At 43.6% G+C, this 24,369-nt stretch overlaps 2 protein-coding genes across 4 annotated transcripts; both read right to left on the minus strand.

Moving 5' to 3' along the window:
• Nucleotides 1-96: 96 nt before the first annotated feature.
• On the minus strand, nucleotides 97-14,176 carry LOC134080711 (ribose-phosphate pyrophosphokinase 1-like). Of its 3 annotated transcripts, none has more exons than XM_062537281.1 (8): nucleotides 14,072-14,176; nucleotides 13,758-13,880; nucleotides 12,453-12,636; nucleotides 8,454-8,552; nucleotides 3,767-3,891; nucleotides 1,538-1,711; nucleotides 1,204-1,363; nucleotides 97-1,097 (listed from the first exon to the last, which is right to left on the minus strand). In XM_062537281.1, the coding sequence occupies exons 1-8, from the start codon at nucleotides 14,173-14,175 to the stop codon at nucleotides 1,005-1,007; spliced, it is 1,062 nt and encodes a 353-aa protein (XP_062393265.1). In that variant the 5' UTR covers nucleotide 14,176; the 3' UTR covers nucleotides 97-1,004. The 3 variants fall into 3 exon arrangements, with proteins under 3 accessions (XP_062393265.1, XP_062393264.1, XP_062393266.1); XM_062537280.1 differs by having other exon boundaries at nucleotides 12,447-12,636; XM_062537282.1 differs by having other exon boundaries at nucleotides 12,447-12,636; nucleotides 14,082-14,169.
• Nucleotides 14,177-14,988: 812 nt separating this feature from the next.
• On the minus strand, nucleotides 14,989-21,190 carry nexmifa (neurite extension and migration factor a). Its single transcript, XM_062537522.1, has one exon. It carries the CDS (start codon nucleotides 21,188-21,190, stop codon nucleotides 17,567-17,569), a length of 3,624 nt encoding a protein of 1,207 aa, XP_062393506.1. The 3' UTR covers nucleotides 14,989-17,566.
• Between the last annotated feature and the right edge of the window lie 3,179 nt (nucleotides 21,191-24,369).

The raw sequence follows: 24,369 nt of genomic DNA on the forward strand, positions 1-24,369 counted from the left end.
TACAGTTATTTATAACTCTCCTCCTCCTTCCAGAAATCATAATAATTGTTATTACTTATAGCAAGGAGGGAAGAACAGGACACTTAAGGCGTAGACTTGAAAACCTTGAGATGATTTATTCACACACATACTGTAGCTCTCCATACATTCTACACATGGAGATGAGGGATCCCTCCCCCCCTTGGAAGAGACCACCTCTTCTCCGCTTTAAGGCATCCGGCTTCTTCTTCTCATGAAAAACAAGGAAACATGCTTCCAGACAACGGCTGCGCGACTCAAAATAAAATGCATGTCATCTAGTCTATATCATATAGTCGTACCATGTGTGGTGGTGTGTTAGTTGGCTGAAGCACACAAGCGATGACAAAATAGATTGGACACTTAGTTTGATAAACAAGGCTAAGTCTTTAGCTGTCACATATCCAGTTAATCTTTGAAGACAACACTTGTACCGAGTGACTGGTGCAGCTTCATGCAAATAGACAGGCTGCACTGTCTTTGAGCAACAACGGACAAAACTCACCGCTATGCAACCAAATATAATACACAATAAAAAAATAATAAAGCACGACAATAATAATCTTAACTCTTATAATCCAGAGAGGGGGAAAAGTCCACATATGTAACAAAAACAAGATTTCCCCTCTTCATTTGGCAGCCATAGAGGCTGTGGAAGCATTTCCCCACTCTCCTCGTCCTCCTTGGTTTCCAGTCCCCAGGGTCAAATCCCTGACTGTCCTCCCGTAAATAAACACTTGTGCAGTCATCACATAACAAACATATTTGTAACAAGTTGTCAAGGCAACCAACCTGGCAGAATCAAATCACTACAATGTGGATATGAATGGCATGACAGTGAGGGAGGGGACAGGGTAGGAGTCCATAGGCCATTAGAGTGTGTAATGAGTTACACATGAACGTTTGTATACTGTGTATAAGTGTGGTTTTGTGTATGTGTGTGTGTTTGTGTGTGTGTGTGTGTGTGTATGTGTGTGTGGTGGGTATTACAATGGAACGTGGCTGAATAAGTAGGAGACAGACTCTCCATTGTGTGTTCGTCTGATTGCTTCGGCCAGAATCATTGAGATATCAATCACCTTAAAAAAGAGAGAGAGAGAGAACAGAAATGTGAAATTCACATCATTTCAGTTAGTGTTTTCACTGTTGAGAGTTCTTTAACCGTTCCAACAGCCAACTCCTCACCTGTATTTTGCTGCAATGTTTCATCTTGTCCTCTTGGGGGATGGTGTTAGTGACCACCACGGCCTCAAAGCTGGCGTTGTTCACTCGGGAGATGGCAGGGCCGGAGAATATGCCATGTGTCAGGATGGCATAGACTTTAGTGGCTCCTGCTGACACCAATCTGAAAGACAACGACTCACATTTAGCCATAAAATTATGCATAACACTCCTGCAGAATACTCATGGAGTGCATGCACTACCACACACACACACACACACACACACACACACACACTCACAAGGATAGGTATACACACACTAAATCATTTGTAGTCAGCACAATGCTTCAACTCACTTCTCCGCTGCATGGCATATTGTGCCACAGGTGTCAGCCATATCGTCCACCAGAATGGCCACTCTGTCTTTCACATCTCCAACAAGCACCATGCGGTCGACTTCGTTGGCCTTCTTCCGCTCCTTATGGATGAGGGCAAAGTCCACATTGAGCCGATCAGCTATAGATGTTACCCTGATGACACAAAAGCAACAAGGAAAGGCAGATTGGCTGATGTGTGTGAATATGTGTCTCTCATCATTCATGACATGACATGACATGACAATGAGAAAGACTCACAGCTCTAATTTGAATGATGGGCAATGTCTAACTAAAGCTACTTTAAAAACTTGACAAAATCAGTTTGCTAGTTTAACATCATAGACAAGACACTGAAGCACAAACATTGATGAGTCAGTTCAATGCTTTCATATGCCACATGATCACAGTTCATGCAGGAGAACTTTGCTTGCTGACAGATTTTGCACTTTCCATAGCAAACAAATCAGGGCCCAAAGACGAGATAATACCACTTGTGCAAATTACTGTTTTCTTCACACACTTCTTTCTACAATCAGAGTAAAAAAACAGCATACCAGGGGACAACTGTGGCGCAAGGAGCAACATCCATACCACATTCAGGCAGTGCCCACGGATATTCCCCAATCCTACTCCCTTATCTCTCTTCCACTCATTCCCTGCCAATCTCTACTGTCCTTTTAGCCTGACCAGCCAGACCCACATCAAGATGTAGGGTCTGGACACTCACCGTAGACAGGGCTCAATCGGAGGGGTGGGATAAACAGTTGTCTTTCAAATTCCCTCCCCGCAATAGGATAACGCTAAACGAATCATCTTCTTGTTTTCAAGTAGCAGGATGCGTAACCTTCCCTCTCCACGCAATAGGATAACGCTAAACGAATCATCTTCTTGTTTTCAAATAACAGGATGCGTTTCTGTCGCAACTTCTGGTCGCATGTCAGTCACCATTATGTTAAGCCCACCCATTGGCCCGCTGGTGCTGGGGGTTCTCAGCTCCCTGGCTCAATGGATCGTGCCTAGACTGCCCCGCCAGCCAAATTACATTTGCTGCCGCTAGGGGCGTCTAGATTTCTAGGCTACTGTCCTCTCTCAATTAAAGAGGAACTATGCAGGATTGGCGATTTCATCTCTGGTTTCGTTTTCGAAGCATACTACTATATGATTGTGTGAGACAGTAGGATATGGGATAGGATTATAAGTTATATATACAACTATTTATCTAACTATCCTCCAGGGGTGCGTCTCCCAAAAGCATAGTTGCTAACTACGATGCATCCTCCGTGGTAGTGTCACTGCCTAATTTGACAGTATTTGAGTCACACGGTACAGATATATTCAAGATACAGAAAGATGGTGTTGATACTCGGGTCATAGTTCGTTCACATTTCAGTACGTTTTTTCTTACTTTTCCAACACTAAAAATGTGATATGTGACAATATGAAGCTCAAGTGTTTGGGCATGCGTAACTCAAATCGACGGACTCACATTTGGCAGTGACACTACAAAGGTAGCTACAGTATCATAGTTAGCAACTACGCTTTTGGGACACAGACCCCTGGAGAACTGCTGCTATGTACCGTAGGGAGGCGTTAACAATCTCACAAGAAGTAATGAGGAAGTTTTTAAAATCTCAACAGACGGGCTCTTCTCTTCCTCCTATAAATCTTGCCCCCCACCTCCTCCCAGTCTCACTTTGTTTCATTAAGAGCACGTCTGGGAGGGAGGGAAATGAATCTCAGAGCTATTCATCTCTACCTTGTCACTGAGCAACTATGATGACATTTCTTAGGTTAGCACTTTGGCTCTCTGCTGTGTCAGAAGAATCAATACTGCTGTTCCTCCACGTCGAGAGACATCAACTGAAGAGTGCCGCTGAATCGCAGTACACCTAACCTTCACTATAAATTCAAACTCAGGATCGTTTGACTCCTCTTGTGCAAGAAGAGCCAATTACAGGGGGCACAGTCCTTTCCCAAACAAAAATTCCAAATTCCAATTCTTTTCAAGACTATTTCCAAGATTTTCACCCCAAAATTCTTTAAGATCTGGACGTATTCTCTATAACTACAGACCCTTACGAGCAGCCTGGATAATGCAGCTCTTCCACATCAGATTAGAGGGTACAAACTAACACACCAACTGTGTGCCTAACCTGTGTGCCTAACCTTCACTGGCTCTGGCTAAATGTCTGGCCCTGGACTGAGTACCTTTTGGCGCCCCCTGCGTCAGGAGAGACGATGATGCAATTCTTCCACTCGTGTATGTTTTCCATGATCCACTTCAGCACAGCAGGCTCAGCATACAGATTATCCACAGGGATGTCGAAGAAGCCCTAAACACACACACACACACACACACATGCAAAATACACATGTAATCTGTGTAACATTGCTAATATATGTTGTACCAATAATACAGTTTTTTACAATCACTTTGCTACTATTTTCAGAACCTCACAACCAATGATCAAAATGCAAATTTTTAAAAAATTGCTTGGATACAATACACATACTACTTAGATCATTTGTTCATTCCACAAAAATCACCTGTTCACACATTACATTTCAAATGAGTGTGTATTCATTTCCTTACAATAATTTAACTATCAGTTGATACAACTGCTCAAAATGATAAGTAACTGTTGCATTACACTTAATGTAGGCTATAGTTGTATGGAAACAGACAAACAATCTTTCATGTTTAGTGCAAATCATGAGATTCAATGTCACCAATTAGCGTGGAGCATACAATATCCATGGGATGTAGGCTAATATTTTACAATGCTTCATCAGATTGTCTTTTCTTTGCTATTTCATAGCTAATTATTTTTGCTTTGATTCAAATAAACCTTCAGTGTACAGTATGCTGTGATTGTACTGTAGTGTTTTGCATCAATATATTACAAACTTTGTTCAATGATTCCACTGTGTCTGTAGTATTCTCTCTACTACCGCAGTACTTTTACCGAGATGTATTTACTGTACTGTACATGTAGTACCATAATGAAACCTGTATCACCTATTTTGTTCAATATTTAATGATTGTACGAACAATGACACAGTGAAACTATCAGTTGCTTGTGTGTGGGTCATCTATAGTTACAGTATGTTTCAATGGTATTTCACATTAAATTTGTTTTTTGAACCAATGATTGGATCGTGCTAGTGCAAGATTTCTCTGAAGATGTGAATGCACAATACAATGTTTTGAACATCAGTCAGCCTGTGTTACAAGTGATAACCGTTTTGAGTTTTGTGTCTAGAAGTTTGAAAAATGACATCAAGGTTCTGGAAATAGTAGCAAAGAGATTGTAAAAAACTGGCAAAACAAAAAAAAAATGGCATGTAATATCTCTATCTAGTGCAATTTAAATGACATTAAATTATTTTGTTTAGTCATCAAATTTTAACTGAGAGCTGGTTAAAACACAGTCAATAAGGGGACCTGTATACTTCTTTAGCTCTCCTACAGTTTGTGACTGTGGAGGAGGCTTAGCAGTTGTGAATAAGGATTCTTTTAAACGCTGCCCTTCAGCTGTAGATAACTTCATAAGTTTTGAGTTTTCATGTTCAATTGATTTTTATGTTCAAATTGATTTCTGATGTCCCAGTGCTCTGCATGGTTGTTTATCGAGCCCCCTAAACACAGCCTTTCTGCATATTTAACAGAATTCTCAGAATTTCTATCTTCTGTCATTTTACACCAGGCACGTGCAGAGAAGGGGGGCTACAGGGGCTCTAGCACCTGCCCTTTTGCCAGTTTGATGTCCAAGTGCCCTTTTGACTGGACCCGTTTTTTACTTTATAAAATGTGTAATACTTCCGCTAGTTCCAACGTGAATATTCACTAAAATGTCTCATTAATAGTTTGTGAAATTAGAAATTTACAAAAATAACAATTTTCTGTGTTAACCCTATGAGCCCGACCGACGCAAAGTGCGTCAAAAAACACACCCATTCTTCTCTGTTACATTGCTCCGCGATTATTAGTCACAGCATGATTAGACCTATATTGCACAAAAACGCAGAAGCGGGGCTTTCCAACGAGCCTAGACACTAGTCTGTACGAAGTATGAAAATTAAAGAATTCATGAAGTTAAATCAAAGTATATCATGTACAGTCTATATTGCTCTGCAACCGCGCATCCTTGCTTGAATTACTCACAAACCTGGCATCGCAAAGACATGACACGCATATCAAATGAGAGGAGGAACAGGGCTTTCCATTGATACCAAATACAACATTATAGGTCATAAAACAGATGAAGTGACAGCAAAATACTAACTTAATTTAGCTCCACTTACCCCGTGTTTTTGTGTGGTTTTTTTTTTTTTATGGCATAGCCTATGGTCATAATCCAACGTTATGTGTTTCTCTATTGGCAAGGCACGTTCATAATCCGGTTTTGAGATCCTAGCAAACTTCTGTATGGTATCCAATTCAAGACTCATATTGCATCGAAATTAGTTTGACAAATAAACACTTTTTGCCTTTACTTTGCTCATTGCAATGTAGTAAAAAAAAGTTACTATAGAGAATCATCATGTGTGCACATCATGTGTGCTACCACGCAAACAAGTCAGGTCAGATCAGCTCGTGTCACAAACATGGAGCACAGAAAGGGTCAAAACACCATTTTTCATCACTAAATAAAATTGGCATGTATTTCTGTAAGGCACACACCACCTATTTCTGTAAATTGCTCAGCTCCAAAGTCCGACTACATGCATTCTTAAATTGCCATTTTCAGGGCAGTCAGAGGCCTACACAAACATGAAAGTCACGTCGAGCTGTCAGCTTGCTGTGATGAGATACACGTCAAAATGTAAGAATTTGTATAGCATGCTTTTTGAATTTTTATTATCTATAAATCAAAATCAAATCAACGCAAGTATTATTACATGATCGATCGTGGTAGATGATTAAAGCTTTATAGGCTAGGGAATGTAAAACTTAAGTTCCAGTTTTTACACCATTCAAATTTTTTGTATCTTTTCTAGCTTTCGTACGCAACGCATTATGTTCTATAAAACATTATATTATATTCTGCAGTGCAAAGATGCCCACTAGAGACAGGAAAAGAACGCAGTTTTCTGAAAATTTTGTTCCATGTGCCCTTTTTTGAAATTTGAGCACCTGCCCCTTCAAAGGTCTCTGCACGCCCCTGTTTTACACTATGATGATATTATAATTGTTCCAGATTTAAAAAATCCATGTTGACAACACTACGAATGGTTTCTCATCTGAATTTTCAGGGCCAAATGAAAAGGGCTTCTGTTTTGTCAGAAGTGAATTGTAGGAAATACAACCGGGAGAGTGGCAACGGAGAGAACAGCATCAAAGAGGATACAGTAGTGGTCTGACACCAATATTGTTTGGTAACATTTTTAAGATCTAAGGTCAAGAAAGTCAAAGGAAGTCAAAGGAAAAGACTTAAATCTAAAGTAACTCTGTAATATTGCAATTTAATTTGATGCAGCATGTGTTGGGTTCAACTCATAACCATGGGCATAGATAAGATTTTATATTTTCCTTATGGTCGTGTGCATAATAATGCATTTTCTTTTTTTTTAAAGATAATTTTTTTGGGCTTTTTATGCCTTTAATTGGACAGGACAGTAGAGAGCATGACAGGAAACAAACGGGAGAGAGAGTAGGGGCGGGATCCGGAAAGGACCACGGGGCGGGAATCGAACCCGGGTCGCCGGCGTGCGGTGCAGGTGCCCCAGCCTGTTGCGCCACGGCTGGGGCCTTAATAATGCATTTTCAGTGAGTAACATATGTATGTGGCAATGCAGTTTATAGTAATTTTCATTGAGTATTTACCGTAAATATTAATGCGATCGCTGCTGTCAGTCCCGTAGTAAACCAGGGACCAAAGGAACTACTGAGACTAGGCTACCACTAACCATGTGACCGTTCTAATCTGGCTCTAACAGCGAAGTCAACGGCTGACGCAACTTTTTGACACAAAGGTTTTCTCAAGCCAAAAATGTGCAGGTCCAATCAGAGAACAGAGGGAGTAGCTAAGAATGATGACGTTGAGGTTGTGTACTAGTTTGAGCATGACATACGTTGCGACCAAACGTTAGTGATTGGTTATGGCAGATCCAGAGTGGCTCTGGGCAGATCCAATAGGTTTTCAACTTCAACAGAGTACTCGAATTCAAGGAAGGTAACGCTTAGCAATGGAAAGTGTCCAGACTCTCTGTACGTTATGAAATATGTATTGAGTTTGATAGGACCAGGCTAATAAATCTAACAATGTTAAAATTACACTGCCTTCCTTCATTCTTTGGGAGTGAGAATCCATCTATGTATCTTCTTATTCCTTTTTTGCTTTGTTATTTTAGTTGTTTAATAAACTATATTTTTTAATAACTCTTTTGTTTCTGTTCACTGGTAATTGACTGGTAATCTTGTTTTTGCACACTTTGTCATCTTTTGAGGTTACCTTCATCACTGATTATTACTGTTATCATTATTACTAAATACTAATATTATTGTTATAAACAACCACATATGCAACTTTTATTTCAAACGATTCATTTTCATTTATTTTGTTTCTGATAGAAAGGAAATTGTAATAGAATGCCCCTTTTTCTTAGGAAGAATGGCTATAGTCATTGTTGAACGGTTGAACCTGAAAGGTCAGTTCATATGGCACCTGTATCTGTGATGCCTGTAGGTCCATGGTTATGATATGATCAGTTCATATGGTACCTGAATCTGTGATGCGTGTAGGTCCATAGTTATAATATAATTAGTTCATGATACCTGAATCTGTAATGCGTGTAGGTCCATGCAATGGTTATGATATGATCAGTTCATATGGTACCTATATTTGTGATGCATGTAGGTCCATGGATATGATATGGTCAGTTAATAGGGCACCTGTATCTGTGATGCGTGTAGGTCCATGGTTATGATATGATCTGCTCCAGACACAGACAGCATGTTGGCCACCAGTTTAGCTGAGATTGGAGCACGGCTCTACAACAGGATAAAGAGACATAAAAGACGTTAGCGCATTTCCTTTTCATTGGTGCTGTTTGTAGTTTCTGTTGTCAAAAATACTGACATATAATACATTTCTGAATGCTCAAATTCCTGCGCAGTTTATGCAGCAGTAGAAGAATATAGCAGAAGAATATGCATACCAGAGGAAATTCTGTTCCATGTTTATAATGCAATATATATTTTTACTAGTATATTAAATTTATTATATATGACATTACTATTATAATTTCTTACAACTAACAGATGTAGTACGCATATAAAAATGCATTTTTTTGACACAAAACTCCAAACTGCAGTTTTAAGACTCCTTTTCTCCCCTATACTCGCCCTCATGTTTGGGGTTTCACTTGTGGGTGTGAGAGTGGACGTGAATGACGGAGATAACTTCTCCATGTCTAGGCTGCTGAACGAAGTGAAACCTCTTGCCAAAAAGTGCTGTGAGAGACATTTGGTCTGATAACGGTGAAGACGGTGGTCTGATAACAACGTCAGCCAATCCTTCTCTTATTTGCTGAAAGTTGTCCTCTTGCAAAGCGCAAACTTGCAAATCTCTCCACCAGCAGTCCCACGTACCGATGAGAAGTAAAACTTCAGGCTTTTTCAATCGTACCCAACACAATGAATTTAATACTAATGATGACAGTGACTTAGTGCTAATGTTACATCATATTATAGCACAGTACTGATTCCGAACAGTCACCAGGAGGACCATTATGTGACACAAACTCTAGCGCAGAGTGGGAGGTACAGTAGCAACAACAGCCAAATGCACAATGAATCTGCTGGGCAATGTTGCAGTTGGCACGTCCACCATGGCTTCATCTACCTCAGTAGCATCTGACATTACGCTGGGTCAGATATACAGTATACTCATCAGACAGCTCAGGGATGTATCTGCCCTCAGAGAGAGGGGACAACTGCAGTGTTCAAACACAGACAACAAAGACCAAATACAAGTCAATAGCCAATAGAGGTCGACCCATATGGGTCAGCAAAGCCAAATTACAAGTCAAATAGCCAACAACATGTTCAACCAACTTTGCTTTGCTGGGCTGCTGCTGCCCGACCCACCTAGAACCTCTCTCAGGAAGTGAATGGAATGAAACACAGTTAACTTTGCGAATGACTTTGGATTCTTCCAGGCTAACTGTTGCTGGCTACTCTCTGGCCATTAGCAATTTAATTATCTAGCATTATTTAATTCACAAAAGTTAGTTTGTCATAAAATACTGACCAAACAAGTTATGTTTCAGCCATTAATGAGTGAAATACACTGAATCAGCATGAATAAATAGGTATTTAAGAAATGTCCAGAAATATTATTCAGAGAAAGCGACACTTCCCTTACTTGGTGGTATAGTGTCAGATGTGCCTAATGTAAGAAATGTAAGAAAATACTTGTCCTCTAGCTGACCAAGCAAGTTATACCTTGCCGACTAATAATTATTGAACTGATGGTCTCGTCATGGTCAAAAACAAGATTTGATATCACAGTCAAAAGGCTACATTTGTGTAGTAATTTGACCTCTGCTGAACTCTGACCCAGGCATGATATCATTCTACAAAGCTTTCGTCCACAAATAATAAGTAGAGGAGATAACAAGACAGTTTCCACCTTTGCGCAGTCAGTCACAGTTTTATCCGTCAAGAGTAAAACAAAGCATTCTCAGATATTAGGAGGAATAATAGTCATACTGTAAATGCACACAGACTTAGAAATCCCATGTCTATGCCAGCTCCTGTCCTGACCCATAACAATTAATGGCTCTGATAGTGATGTGAATGAGGAGCTCAATGAAGATTGAAGGAGACAAACCATCTTAAAGACCACATACTATATTCCTATCCATCCTCACATCCTTCTTTGAAGAACGCAGCTCTAGTGCTGGTGGTGTCCATCCATAGTACTCTGCAGTTCCATTCTCACTAACTTTCCACCATTTTGAAACTTTGAACTTGATTGATGGGTAATGTGCAGGGTCTAACTAAAGATCATGTAATAACTAGAGAAAGTCTATTTGCAGGACAGTAGGACACCATGTCCAAGACACTGAAGTGGCATGTGGCACATGGCAATGCCCAATGCTCCCACATGCTACACAATACCTGCACTTCATGCGCAAGAACTTAGCTTGACAGGCTTTGCACTTTGCGTAGCAAATAAATGAGGGGGCCCTAATTGATATCTGTGAGTGTGAGGAGGATGTGTTTGGGGCCAGGGGCATAGGGGCACTGGGTGAGGGAAGGACAGGAGAAGTCATGGGTTATGATGATCTTATTATGACAGACGTTACTGCAGATGACAAAACAATGGCGGAATGGAACTCAAATGTAATGAGATGATGCAGGAGAAACGGTTCATGAGGGGATAAAACGGATAGAACAAGAAGTAGGACTGTTGCTTTGGCTATGACAGTCACTGACACCCAAATGACAGACTTGTTTTTACTCATTTGATACTCACATACTGGTGTAGCTTCACACTACAACAAATCTTAACAGTCCATTACACACACACACACACACACACACACACACACACAGCCACGTGTGTGTGTGTGCACGCTTGTGTGCGACTACAGTATGCATGCATATGTACTCCTGACAATAAGGTCCTAAGCAATATTACCGAATTGGGGCATGAAACCTAACATTTAACTCAACCCCAAACAAATTCCAAAGCATATCTCCAGATTAGCTACAACATAATCTACACATTCTTACACGGTATTTAAACTGCTACATTTACAATGTATTCAATATATTCACTCCAACCTCAATGTCAACAAACTAAGCACAACATGCGGTAAAAACTGGCCAATAAAAGTAAATGTGCTTCCCACAGCCGAATAAACACATGCAACAGATCCAAACAAGCATACTGACGCAACCACTGCATGGAGGAACTCTGTTCAAAGTTTACCCTGAATCTAAGAATCTGCAATTGATCCAAGTTTAGGGGGTTAAAAATATATCTTTGAATAAACCAATATAGTGGTCAGAGTAAGAAAGGGGTTTTCAAATGTTTTGATGACATGGTTTAGCTGGGGTTTGCTCTTAATAACCTCAACACCCTTCACATGCATACCTTTTACATGATCGTAACAACATGGACAGTTGTACAGAATAGTTGTAACAGTATGATCTGTGACAGGGGGGATAGTAATAATAATGACATTGTGATAACGTTATTTTCCATTCGGACAATGAGGAATGTTTGTTCTGAGCCCCTTAGAATGTTTTGGCTTCAAAGTTTAATTTGCTGATCTGGTGGATATTCTCAGCCTCAGGGTAAATTCTTTATTTGGGTGATGCATTTCCATGGACTGCTTTTCTGTTACACTTTCAGTGCAATATATAGATGTGAAGTTAACAATGGCAACCTTACCTCAAACTCAGAACAGTGGTCTAGATATAAGAGATATGATGTCTTGACTGCATACAAGCCCTGGTCCCTGAACCACACCTCATAGAAAGCAGGAATGCAGTGTTTGTGTATGTATGTATGTGCATGTATGCATGTGCATGTATGTATGTATGTATGTATGTATGCATATATGTATGTATGTATGTACACTACAGTATCTATCTATCTAATGTATGTATCTGTTTATGTACGTATGCATGAGCAGGGGTACAGCTGGGGGTCGTTAGGATGATTATAAGGGGCCCAGCACTGAAAGGGGGCCCCTCAGAGAGGCCCCTCAATAATATATATTATCGGGGGGCCCCAGAATCATAGGGCCCAAATTTTCCAGCAGAGCCCCTGAGCATGAGTGTAATATGTATGTATATGCTCATCCAAGCACTACATGAGCGCATGAATGCCATGCGTGTTAGAGTAGAAGCAAAGCATGATTTCCTCACCCCCACCTTGTCCTTCTTGTCTTGTCGGGCATAAGGGAAACAAGGGATGACTGCTGTGACTCGTGATGCGGAGGCAATCTTACACGCATTGATCATGATGAGCAACTCCATCAGGTTGTCGTTTATTTCGCCACAGCCGCTCTGCACAATGTACACGTCCTCGCCACGGACACTCTCTCCGATCTCCACGCTGAGCACAGTGAATATGTACACTTGAGCATACACACACACACACACAGACAACGCCCCCCCCACACACATACACACAAACACAAACAGACACGCACACACACAAACGCACAGACACGCACACAGAGACAACACACACATCCCCCCTCCACCCTCCCACACACAAACACACACACATACAGACACGCACACAGACAACACTCCCCCGCTACACACACAAACAAACAAAACAAAACTTTGAAATGCAAGTTCACTGCTTCTGAAAACACACCACTCTTAAGCAAGGTTAACACAGATTCACACTGCTGCTTAGTTCATTTGAAGGGCTGTGCATAAATGTTAAATGTGCTGAGTTACATAGGAGTAACAGCGCTTGCAGCCACGCACAGAGAGAGAGAGAGAGAGAGAGAGAGAGAGAGAGAGAGAGAGAGAGCGCTTTAATGGTGAGTGGCTATAATTAGAATTATCTTTCAGACATGTCTACCCCATGCACCCCTCCATGACAGTTGGCGTTGGCGTTGGTTACCTAACAACTCAAACAAAATGTTAATATGAAATAGGTGCTTTCGTCAAACGTCAAACGGCACATGCGCATTAATTTGACCTTGTTAGCATAATGGTTTCGTTTTCATCACATAACGTTACCTTATCTGCTGCTGCCAATACTACTATTTTGGCGCATTCGCACATATTCTGCCAACAACAGACAGTCAACAACAGTAAACTAGCCAGCGAGCTAATGGTTTATGCCAAAGAGGTTATAATGGGAGTCCACCACATAAGTGTTTCTATGTCTAGAACATGTGTATATGTGTACTATAACAAACCATTGGTTACTGTGTTTATTCTAGCTAGCAATGTGACGAAAATTAACATTACAGTAGGCTACATTGACCCTTGTACATTTGACACGGCTTTGAGCCAGCTAATTTGAGATTAAATGTTTAAAGAGTTGTCTTGCAGATAAGGAGTCAATACGCTGTCTGTCTGGCTTGAAATGTTTATTTCCACCCTCTCGCACTTGTGCACATGTGGTTGCTCATAGCAAGGCAGGCTAACGGTTAAAGCATCACACTAGCCAGCTAAGTGGCTATCTTGCAAACGTGATAGAATCGTACTCACCATGTCTCCTGGTTGGAGAATTTTTTTGTCACAACTTTTCCCAGCTCTTGTCCTAAACGATCAGCAATTTTCTGCGACAGGTCCGGATGAGAAGTACCGCTGAATATTTTTATGTTTGGCATTCTTGTTTTTTCCAGGATGGAGGAGGAGGACGATGACACGGTGAATAACGTTGACTGTTACACCACAGTAGTTATCTGATGTCACTAACAGCGTGCATGAATGCTTTACTTATGTGTAATTGAGGTCGTAGGGCTGCCTTTTTGTATAGGCTACTTTGCTGTATTATCAAACAAGAGTAAAATTACACTGACCTGGGTGTACCTGTGTGTGTCGACCTGGCCGTCAATGGTTCAAATCCCCTGTTAGTTAAATCAGACACCTCTGTGTCTCCTGCCTTGCTTGTTGCCTGGTTCATATCCAAAACATCCATCAAGTGATGCGTCAGGGTACCACCCTCCCTTTTCTGTTGACGCCACGCCCACCAAGGCCTTGAAGAGGCATGCGCACATTTTGTTGACAAGGATGATTAGACTACTTTCTCTTGTTACATGAATGTCACATCTTACCTTTTCCTCAAGATATATAGGCAATATATTTTCTCTCTCTTTAGGCCTATATATATATATTTTAAAAATATATATATATTATTATTATTTTCGTTTCCCTTTAACTGAGGCCTATGGAAAGACACCAGCACAGGCAAAAATAATTTGTTACGTCTAAAAAATGATAGTCAATATTATGCAAAAGCTAAACCAACAATGTATCTTTTTTCTTCATTTAACTGGATGATTCCCTTTTCCTTACAACACCTGCTGTATCCTGGCTGTATCCTGTAGCCATAGTGAAAATATAGGCCTATCTTTCCAATGATTTGGTCCCTTACACAACCAGGAGATGTCTCTGTAGCACCCAGATAGTTTCAATCTAGCTTCACATCACTCAGAAAGCTACTAACAGTGGGCCTAAGCTATAATAGCCTTCAGTTTTTGCTGCAATCTCAGCGCAAAAATCTTTGTCACTCCTTAGGAAGAGCAATTCACTAATACTCATAGGCTACATGTAGCCTACAGATAGTCTTTCCATTTAGATCAAATAGGTCTCTGAATTAATTGCAACACCCACATAATTCACCCACATATTTCACACAAACATCCAACTGTAGAACGTCAGAATACAATTTTGTGTGTAGAAAGTCTGCTGAAAGACAGGATATCTCTGTAAACAGTGATCAAAAGCTCTTTTTATTGTATATTTATACCATAAACATGATTACAAAACTTATCAAGTTACCAATATTACAGTTTTCACCATACAGGCTTGATCACAAATATGGAAACTTTTGTACCAGTTACAACAAAAAAAGTAATACTAGAATAATTTACATGAAAATCTATAAAACAGCAATGAAATCACAAATTGTCAATATTTTTTTCTGACTGTTTCCAACAATATTTTTACACTATAGCACAACACTCTAACGACAAAATTGGTCCAGTTACAAAATTCTCAACAAAGTTTCACAGCTTCAGCTCATAGGTCATATTTCCCTTCACCTCCATCTCTGTCTTTTTGTAATGCTTTTGGTTTTTGAAACCATAATCTTGGCATTTGATATCCTTTTCACAGCATGAAAAGGCAGGACGCTTAGCCACAGCAAGAGAGACTTCACAGCACTTTCTAAGAAAAATATACACTTAGAAAATATGTTACAAATTGGCACACGGAAAAATATACAAGTCTTTTAATGTCAAGAGTTCATTGAGAATCATTGTGGCAACAACTCAAGACTACATGTAGATAAAGCTCCGTATTCTTTTAATTGAAACAAAAGGCAAGGAGTCTTTTCTAATCAATGTTTTAAAATTATGGCAGTACATCAAACATAACATTATATCATACATTCATAATTATGGGCACAATAAGAATTCAGAGTTTTTTCCACAGATTTTTTCTTTTTCTAATCATATACCATTTTTTTTAAAACGTTCTAGTGTGTGTCTATGCTACCAGCACCATTCAAAGGCAGTTTGACACTGGCACCTTTTGACGAAGCTCAAAGTCGAAGTGAAAAACTGAATTCATACTCTGACACATGGGAGAAAGAAAAATAGTACATTCAAAAATGCAGTTACAGTAAGAAAATTAAGATGTGAACTGAAAACCGAGCCCCACTTGGACCTGCCAGGATAGCAGAAACATGCATCAGTAACCACAGTAAACAAAGAATATAGAAGAGAAAAACATGTGTGATTATGCAAGTTATGCCTGAAAAATTGGCACGTAAATCACCCTACATTAAGATTAATGCATCACCAAACATGTGAAAATGCTGTTCTCGCCACAACATATTCTCTTGCAACAAACCCTGATATGTGTACTTGCTCCTAAAAAAACATTTTCATTAAAAAAATGAGAGGATTTTTTTTTTTTTTTTTACACCATTCTGCATACTTGGAATTATGACAGAAGTTAACTTTCCCATCCGGCACTTAACACCTACAGTATTCCATTTCAAAACATCACAGTCCTATATATGCAATATATCGGTTTCTGATTCTTTTCTTCATACACAACATATTCATGATATTGTCTCCAATCTATTTCTCATAGGTTGACTGCGGTAGGCTGGTGGCGCCATAGAGACAAAAGGTATATCAAAACATGCACCCTCGAACGTCCCCTGCCCATCAGAACATTAGATCAAACAAACAAACAAAAACAAAGACCTAAGCAAATGTATGTAGATAAAAAATGTCTGAAGTGAGTTGTTCACTGTTTGGCACAATATTTGAAACAATATTTTCATATAGTAACTGGTAAATAGTGCATACGTTTCTATACAACAGCGATAAATCATTCTTTATAGAAATAAATAATAAACAAATAAACACGTTCATACATGCGTACACCCATCCATCCACACACATACACACACACACACAAACAAACACAGGACACATTCTCTATGCTAGAACTTGCCAGATCTGCTCATCAAACATCACCAGTGGACCCTGTTAAGTGGACTGGGGAAAGAGATACATAATGCCACGTTAAAAACTGTACAAACACCAGCATCAACAGGCTGATTTAAGTCAACAGACCAGCAAATCTCTTGAAGAGACATCTTACTCCCTGCAGAAACCCAAACAGGTTTACTGTTGGCACGATAAAGACGGAAATATCTCGTAGCACAGGAAACCTCTCAAGTGTCCCTGACTTTTGAACAACTGAAGGCAACCACTTGCTGATTTGGCAAAGAGATGGGATGTTTTTTTGTTTGTTTGTTTGTTTGTTTGTTTGTTTTTAAAGCATTGATGTAGATGTCCACTGAAAGAACAGACACACATTGAGAGCTGTAACAGAAAAACAAAACAATGAAAACATTAACCATCACACAGAGATACAGTATAACAAGGCATTTTCTGTTCATACCAACAAATTAAAAAAAATGCAATGAAATCAAAATTGAAATCTTAAATTGAAATCATATAATCGAAAGACATAAGCAGCAATGTCCTAAGAAAATGCAGCCATGTAGTGGTTCAGTTCCAGGAAAGGTGAGCAGGAGTCTGTGGCCTTTGTGACAAACGTGTTTGTGTCATGCAGCTTAGTTAGCTTAGCCCAGCTTGTCGGTAGGCTAGGTCTGGGTTGGTGGGGTTAGATTACCATCATGCAGAATCCCATGGGATGCTGGAGTGCTCAAAAAAGGTTCGGAAGGGTGATGTGTACATTAGAGGGGTGGGGGTGGATGGGGGTGGGGGGTGGGGGCATGGGGGCATTTAACGGAATCCGGTGACTTAACGTTACCTCTGTTTCTCAAGTGTCGCTGTCAATGCTGAAACTTTAGCGTTCCCTTTGCTGAGCGCCAGCTCTTCACGTGAGAACTTGGCGCTGCTCTTGTGGCGGTACATCTTTTTGTGGGCCGGGCGGTGCGGGACAGGGAAGCAGTCCAGACCCAGCGCCGGGAAGAAGTCGGCGGGGATGAGTTTGGGCGGGTTTTTCGCCCCGCGCCCCGCCCCTTTCTTCCCGCGGCCCGTCCCGCTGGCACCACCACCGCCACCACCCCGCTTCTTCCCAGACTCAAACGGCCCTCCCAGAATCCTCAGCGTCTGGCTTTGCAGCGACTGCTCCCCTGGCGGCGGGCACGGTTCCCAAAGAGGCTCAACAGACGCCCTCATGAAGCGCTGCACCTCCGCCATGCCAGACACGATGTTGGACAGGATGTTGGACGGCTCCTTGAACTCCTGTTGGTCGTCGTCGGACAAGCCGCCGCCTCCGGCCGGCCACTCCCCTGCCACGCCTAACATGGCGACCGAGGGCGAGTCGGTGGCGCTGTGGGAACCCCCCATTCCTCTGTTGGCCTTCCCCTCCAGTATGGCTTTGACCTTCCGCGCGGATTTGGACTCTTGCCTGGGGGACTTGCTCTGCTCGCCTTTGGCAGCTTTGGGGCTTTTGGTCTTTTTGGGTCCCGACTTGGCGCCTTTCCGTTTCAGACCCTTCTTCCCTTTCAAACCGCCTTCCTCATCCTTGCCGAGGCCGTTGCTCTCCTCCTCGTCTTCCTCGTCCGGGCCAAAGGAATGTATCTGGAGCAGGTGAGTGTGCCTTGACCCGTTCACGTCCTCGAGCTCAGACGAGCTCACCACTCCGCAGTCCCAGTGCAGCTCGGAGGCTCCGGCCTCGGCGGGGAAACCCGCACCTTGCCGGATGAGGTGCGGGGACGGGCTGGGGGTCTCCGGCGGGGACATCTCGGACAGCGAGGCGTGGCGGAACTTGTCCGGCGTGAAGTTGGAGATGTCCAGCAGGTCGGTGGACTCCCGCAGCGGCGTCATCTCCTCCAGGCTCTGCTGCAGCACCAGCTGCGGGCTGCAGTGGGACAGGAAGTTGTCGCTCATCTCGCCCTCGTCCCCGTCCCCGCCCTCCCCCTCATGCAGGCTCAGTGAGCTGTAATTGCTGGACGCTACGGAGAGCGAGCCCAGGGAGTCGAAGCTGACCAGACGCCCGACATCGCCACCGCCTTCCCCCTGAGCTCCGCTCGGGCTCAGCCGGTACTCCAGGTCCAGCAGCTGCTGCTGCTCGGCTTGCAGCGTCTCCTCGCTGGACGCAGCTCTGCCGTCTCTGACGGACGACGCGGGATGGTAGCCCGCTGCGGTGGCTTTCCCATTCCCGTTCGGAGTCAGCAAGGCCTGTTTGGGAAAGCCAGAGTGCATCATGGGAGACTGAGCGGGAATGGCGGGGGGAAAAGGAAGCTGGTGAGTCTCCCCGGGCTGAGGCGGCCACGCTGCGGGATAGTTAGCGTCTGCGTAGCACGCGCCCTCGCTGGCGTACCCTTGGCCTTGCTGTTTCTCCCCGGGGTAGCTGCCGTGGCCGTGGGGGGACGGAGGGAGCTCCGACTCGGACGGGGGTGAGAGAACGCAGCTTTGAGGAGGCTGAAATGGCACCCCGAGGAGGAAGGGCTGGGACTGCTGCTGCTGCTGTTGCTGCTGTGACAACGGAAAATAGGACGTGCAAGCATTGTTTGATGATTCGGACGCCTCCAGCAAGGTATGAAGGTAGCCTCCAGGGAGGGGGGGCATGTTTGCAGAAGCTGGGCCCCCTGGGGAGTTCAAGGTCAAAGTGCATTTGTCTGGTGCATTACTGCTGGTGCTCACTTTCGAGTCTTGGGGATTTCTTGTGCTAGACTCACACGGGGTACCACAGACGCCGGCTGCCTTGGCTGGTTCACTCTCTGCGCTGAGGCTGGCCTGTGCGTCTGCCAGTTTCTTAGCCCTTAGTCGAGCCTCACTTCTGAACTTCCTCACTCGGATTGGTTTGTTGTCCTTTCCCCTCTCTTCACTCTCTTGCCTCATCGCCCTTCTTCTGGGTCCCGGACCCCCAAGGCAGGCAGACATGACGCCCCCCGACACCACGTCTGCGCGCACTGCCATTTTGTCCCTCAACTTGTCTGCTTCGGCTGCGTTCCTCTGGGATGACATCACTTCCTGTCTGCTGTCCGCGGCGGGCGTCTTTTCCGTGGTGTGAATCCGCTGGATCCTCAGCCGGTTGGCCATCCTGTGCCTGCGTTTCTTCAGGCCAATGCCGGGTGATAGTTTGCAGCCATTGAGGTGCTTGACCTTGTCGCCAAGTGCCAGCTGCTCCTTCTCTGACTGGCTCTGCCAGTAGGCCTTCAGAGGGGCCAGCTTCTCGTACTGATTGAGGGAGTCCGCGCTCAGGCTAACCGGCGTGGTCGTCGCGTCCACTTTTCCGAGTTTCACTGTCATGTGCTTGACTCCTTTGAACCGATTGATAATGATGTACTTGATGATGACCGGCGGGTCTTTCCGGTGGGACTTCCGTCTCTTCTTGGGGCACCAGTCGTCGTCCTTTTCCTTCTTCAGCCCGACCTTCGGCTTGGGCTTCTTCTCGGCGCGGCTCTCGGCGTTCCGCTCGCTCTCGATGGAGTCGACGTCGTAGAGGTAGTCCTCGCGGAAGGCCACCTTCCTCTTGGCGCGGAGCCGGTAGCTGAGCTGGCTGGACGAGGAGCTGGAGTTCTCCCGCGACAGGTTGCCGTGCTCCCGACGCGCCAGCCAGGTGTCCGGCGACGAGCCCGTGCAGGAGCTGTCGTCGTCGCTGAACTCGGCCGACTCGCCGGGCGAGCTGCTGAAGTCGAACAGAGACTGGCTGGCAGGGCTGATGATGGGGGTCGGCGTGAGGGCGTCGGCCTTGTCCGCGTCCCACGATTCCGGCTTGTCGGCGGATGTCTCCCGCCTGGGGCACGCCGGGAAGAAGCCCAGGTGCTGCTGGGCCTCCTGTAAGGCGTCGGCGTCGGGGTCAGCGCTGCGCTCGTGGACGCCGTCGGAGAAGGACTCGTAGCGGATTTTGAGCGAGCAGACGTCGCCGGGCAGTGCGGTGTCCTCCTCCTGGAACATGTAGTTGTCCACGTCCTCCTCGCAGAACAGGTTGACGGCCAGCTCGCTGCGGGAGCACAAGTCCAGCAGCTCCATGCGGCTCTCGCTGATCAGCGACTCCAGGCAGCTCCAGTCCTGCGTCTCCTCCTCCCCGAGGCCCTCGTAGATGCTCTGGGCCGCCGCTGCCGCCGCCGGGTCCCCGTCCGACTCGCTCCCCCCCGCCCCCCGCAATGCCCGCTCCGCCTCCTCCTCCTCCTCCTCCTCCACGGATGGCACCACCGCCGCTGCTGCACCGTGGACCGCCGAGTCGCTGAGGAGCTGATCGGACAGGACCTGCTCCTCGGCGCGGTGGCCGGAGTCGGAGCCCAGGCACGGAATGGTTGAGGCCGGACAAGGTTGGAACTCCTGCGGGAGGCCGAGGACAGACTCACAAGATTCAGACTCCGCCGGGCTTTTGGTGTGAGAACTCAAACAGTCGCCCCTCCCCTCGCTGCTGCCCCCACCACCCACGCCACCACCTCCACCAGCGCTACCCAACTCCATGGTAGAGAGAGGGGTCTTATCTGCAGAGCTCTGAGCAGGCCAAGGTGCTACTGATGTGGCACAGGAGATGGAGGAGAGGGAAGATAAGGAGGAAGAGGAGGAGGAGGAGAGAGGAGAAAGCAAAGCAAACGAGGAGAGGGAGGAGAGGGAGGAGAAAGAAGACGGCGGGGCTGCGGTCTCATCGGGGAGGTCTGGCAGGCCTGGGGAGGGGGAGGGAGACAGGACCACCGAGCTGGGGGCTGGGACACGGACCGGGTGAAGCGGCGTCGAGGGCAGGCAAACAGCAGAGGTGCACACTTTCAGACCGTGGAGCTGCTCTGTTGTTGACTCTGGGGCTAAAGATAGAGGGCGAGGTAGGGGGTTAGAGGGAGAGAGAGAGAGAAAGAGAGACAGAAAGAGAGAGAGAGACAAGAAAGGGGGAGAGAAAGAGACACAGAGCGCAACAATTGAACAAAAGACAAGAAAAGACATTCAAAAGGTAAAACTTCAGTTTTTGTCTGAGACAGAAATGACTAATTTTAGCTAGCTGGTGACTGCAAATTGGTTGTTGACGGGAAAAGCAACACAGCCATTACTGCGTTTCATTTTGGCAGTAATTTTGAGGCTCTAAATGCACACTGACAATGATCACTGTCCTGGCCGATTTCTCATGTCTGTAATAATGTTCCCGCCCGAGCTTTCAGAGTCTCATCACTACAGCGGCACCTTGAATTCCCCATTTGCTTCCATGGCTGTCTCCAATTGCACTCCCTCTCTTTTACAGTTCAGTTTATTTTCTCTCTGCACTAGTAACAACAGCAAGGCTAAGGATTATGTGCCCTACCTCATCCTGAATGTCTGCAGATGACTGACTGACTGACTGTCTCTTTTCACAAGCGGAACTGTGTTTGAGCTTTTATTCAGCAGACACATGATGTGTTTTATATATCATAGGTAATGTTTCCCTTACAGCACATCAAATATTTTTCATGAGAAAAAACATCAGGTATCAACATCTTTAAATCAGTTGATAAATAAAAAAGGACATTTTGTAAAGACTGTTTTACAGCTTTCAATTCATTTTCTACCCACAATTTGTTTTCAAGGCAGCATGTTGCATCATAAGGTATATATGTTGAACCATGCACAAGGTCTATTCATGGGTTTCATCAGGTCTTTTTCCACAGGTGTATTAATCACGCATCATGCATTCATAATCTAGGTGCTTGATTTTATACACCTGTGGAAAGGTAAACCCATGAATATGATGAACAATGTACTGTATGTAATAGTATGTACTGTACCGTAATCCACTTACCTCTTTGTTGAAGGCTGCTCTTGGATTTCTGAAGAAGATCCATTAATCACAGAATCACATCAGGCATCTCTGCCTTGTGTCCAACCTACAGTTACACATTAAAAAATAGATAATGTAAATACACATACAGGATAATAACATACACATATCATCAGGTGCGATGCTATTGACAGTGGGACTTTGCGTTAGATATAATAATAATAATAATAATACATTTTATTTTTTAAAGCGCCTTTCAAGACACCCAAGGTCGCCTCACAAAACAAAATTCAAAATACAGGCAATTAGCCTACAAACACAAAATAACCAGGTGCCAAACAGAGCGGCGTAATCGCACAGCGTTCCTGTAGGCATAGCCAGCGTACACAAACATTTGACATACAGATGAACAAACGAAACATAGACAACAAAACACTCAATAAGTCCATATACAATATACTGTGCATAAACAACATTCTGATATGAACATAATGCCACTAAACTGTGAGGAATTGCCAATATGTTAAATGGTATGCTCCCAAATTAGCAAAAAGCCCACATTGTAGGTCTGAGAAAGCACATGCTTTAATAATTGAACCAATTGTCTGATGACAGTGGTGTTAGGAACAAGCATTCATCTTTCATACACATGCTTGCTTTTAGAAATGCAGTAACCAATAGCCTCTAGGTCAAAATATGAATGTCTCAGAGAAACCGGATAAAATGAAGGCCATATTCCCGTCATGCCAGGCAGCAGGGAACGCAAAACAAGAGAGGAAATTAGTCCAGATTACTAATGAGAACACATGGGAAGTGAACACGTCGGTCAATAATGCATTGCTTCAATAAAACATGGCTCAGAATTGTGTTTATTTATTTTATTAGATCTTTCCGTTTTTCCTCTCTCTCTTGAAGGACCCTCTCATATCAGACGCTTCATTCAGATATCGTGTCAAGCTCTTTTTTGTCTTTCCGAGTGTTCAAATCTGGCACTGATTAGCCTAAACGTCAACATTTCTGATTCTGTACAAGTGCAAGCCACTGTACACACATTGCCCCCCATAACATTATAAAATATTAGAGCGTTGCAGCATTACCCACTGCAGTGAACCTATGCTCAGATTTCTAATAGCCCATATTCTCTACCGTTTTCATCCTTTTGCCCCATTCTCTTCCAGTCTTACAGATATTAACTCTTCATTACATCATGCTTTCCTGCTCTCGTCATTCTCTCCTCTTAATGGGGTCCCAAACCTAGCAAGTTACTCCGACCACATCTGGCCCTGATGCAGGCCAGGCTCGTTCCAAATCCGTCACCTCAGTTATCCAGTTAAACTAAGGCAACATGTCTGCGTAAGATAAATGAGATATTTTTCAAGAGAAACAAAAGTAAAGTAAACCTTGTGTTCTGAATTCTGCCTACACCTTAGTGACAGCGTTCAGGTGAATAGAAAAAAATACAAATGAAAAAGGCTCAGTTGTGTGGGAAGCTAGTAGGTGTACAAATTAAAGTATCTATTCTAAATGTCTTACTCTCTGTAAACATGTCAATTACATGTCAAAATGCAAACAGGTGAACTTCTCATAGCTGTATGGTATTTAAAGGTGAACAGCAACACTGTTAGACAGCAAAGTGTTCCCACTATTTCTTGGTGTTAAATGTTCAGAGACAATGCAATCATGTCACATGTTACATGACTGTAGAGTATGTATAGTATTGAACATACGGCATATTTTGCGCTTATACCCATGTACTGTCTGACATTTCCCTATTCCAGTCTCTTATGTGTTTTAGGTGGAAGTTACTCTACTTGCATGCCACTATAAAGGACCACTGGCATTATTAGTAGCCTCAATATGAAATCCTATTATCACTAAATTCATGTTACTGATTCATGCTGGA

The sequence above is a fragment of the Sardina pilchardus genome, chromosome 5 (genome assembly GCF_963854185.1).
Source record: "Sardina pilchardus chromosome 5, fSarPil1.1, whole genome shotgun sequence".
Taxonomy (NCBI): Eukaryota; Metazoa; Chordata; class Actinopteri; order Clupeiformes; family Clupeidae; genus Sardina; species Sardina pilchardus.

Excerpts from the sequence above, each read along its gene's own strand:
- nexmifa (XM_062537522.1), bottom strand. The coding sequence starts at position 21,190 with ATGGAGTTGGGTAGCGCTGGTGGAGGTGGTGGCGTGGGTGGTGGGGGC.
- LOC134080711 (XM_062537280.1), bottom strand. The coding sequence starts at position 14,175 with ATGAACCAGGCAACAAGCAAGGCAGGAGACACAGAGGTGTCTGATTTA. Across the intron at positions 8,553-12,446 it reads ACAAGAAGGACAAGGTGGGG|AGCCGTGCTCCAATCTCAGC; the intron begins GTGAGGAAATCA and ends ATCCTGTTGTAG. Across the intron at positions 1,098-1,203 it reads AACATTGCAGCAAAATACAG|GTGATTGATATCTCAATGAT; the intron begins GTGAGGAGTTGG and ends CTCTTTTTTAAG.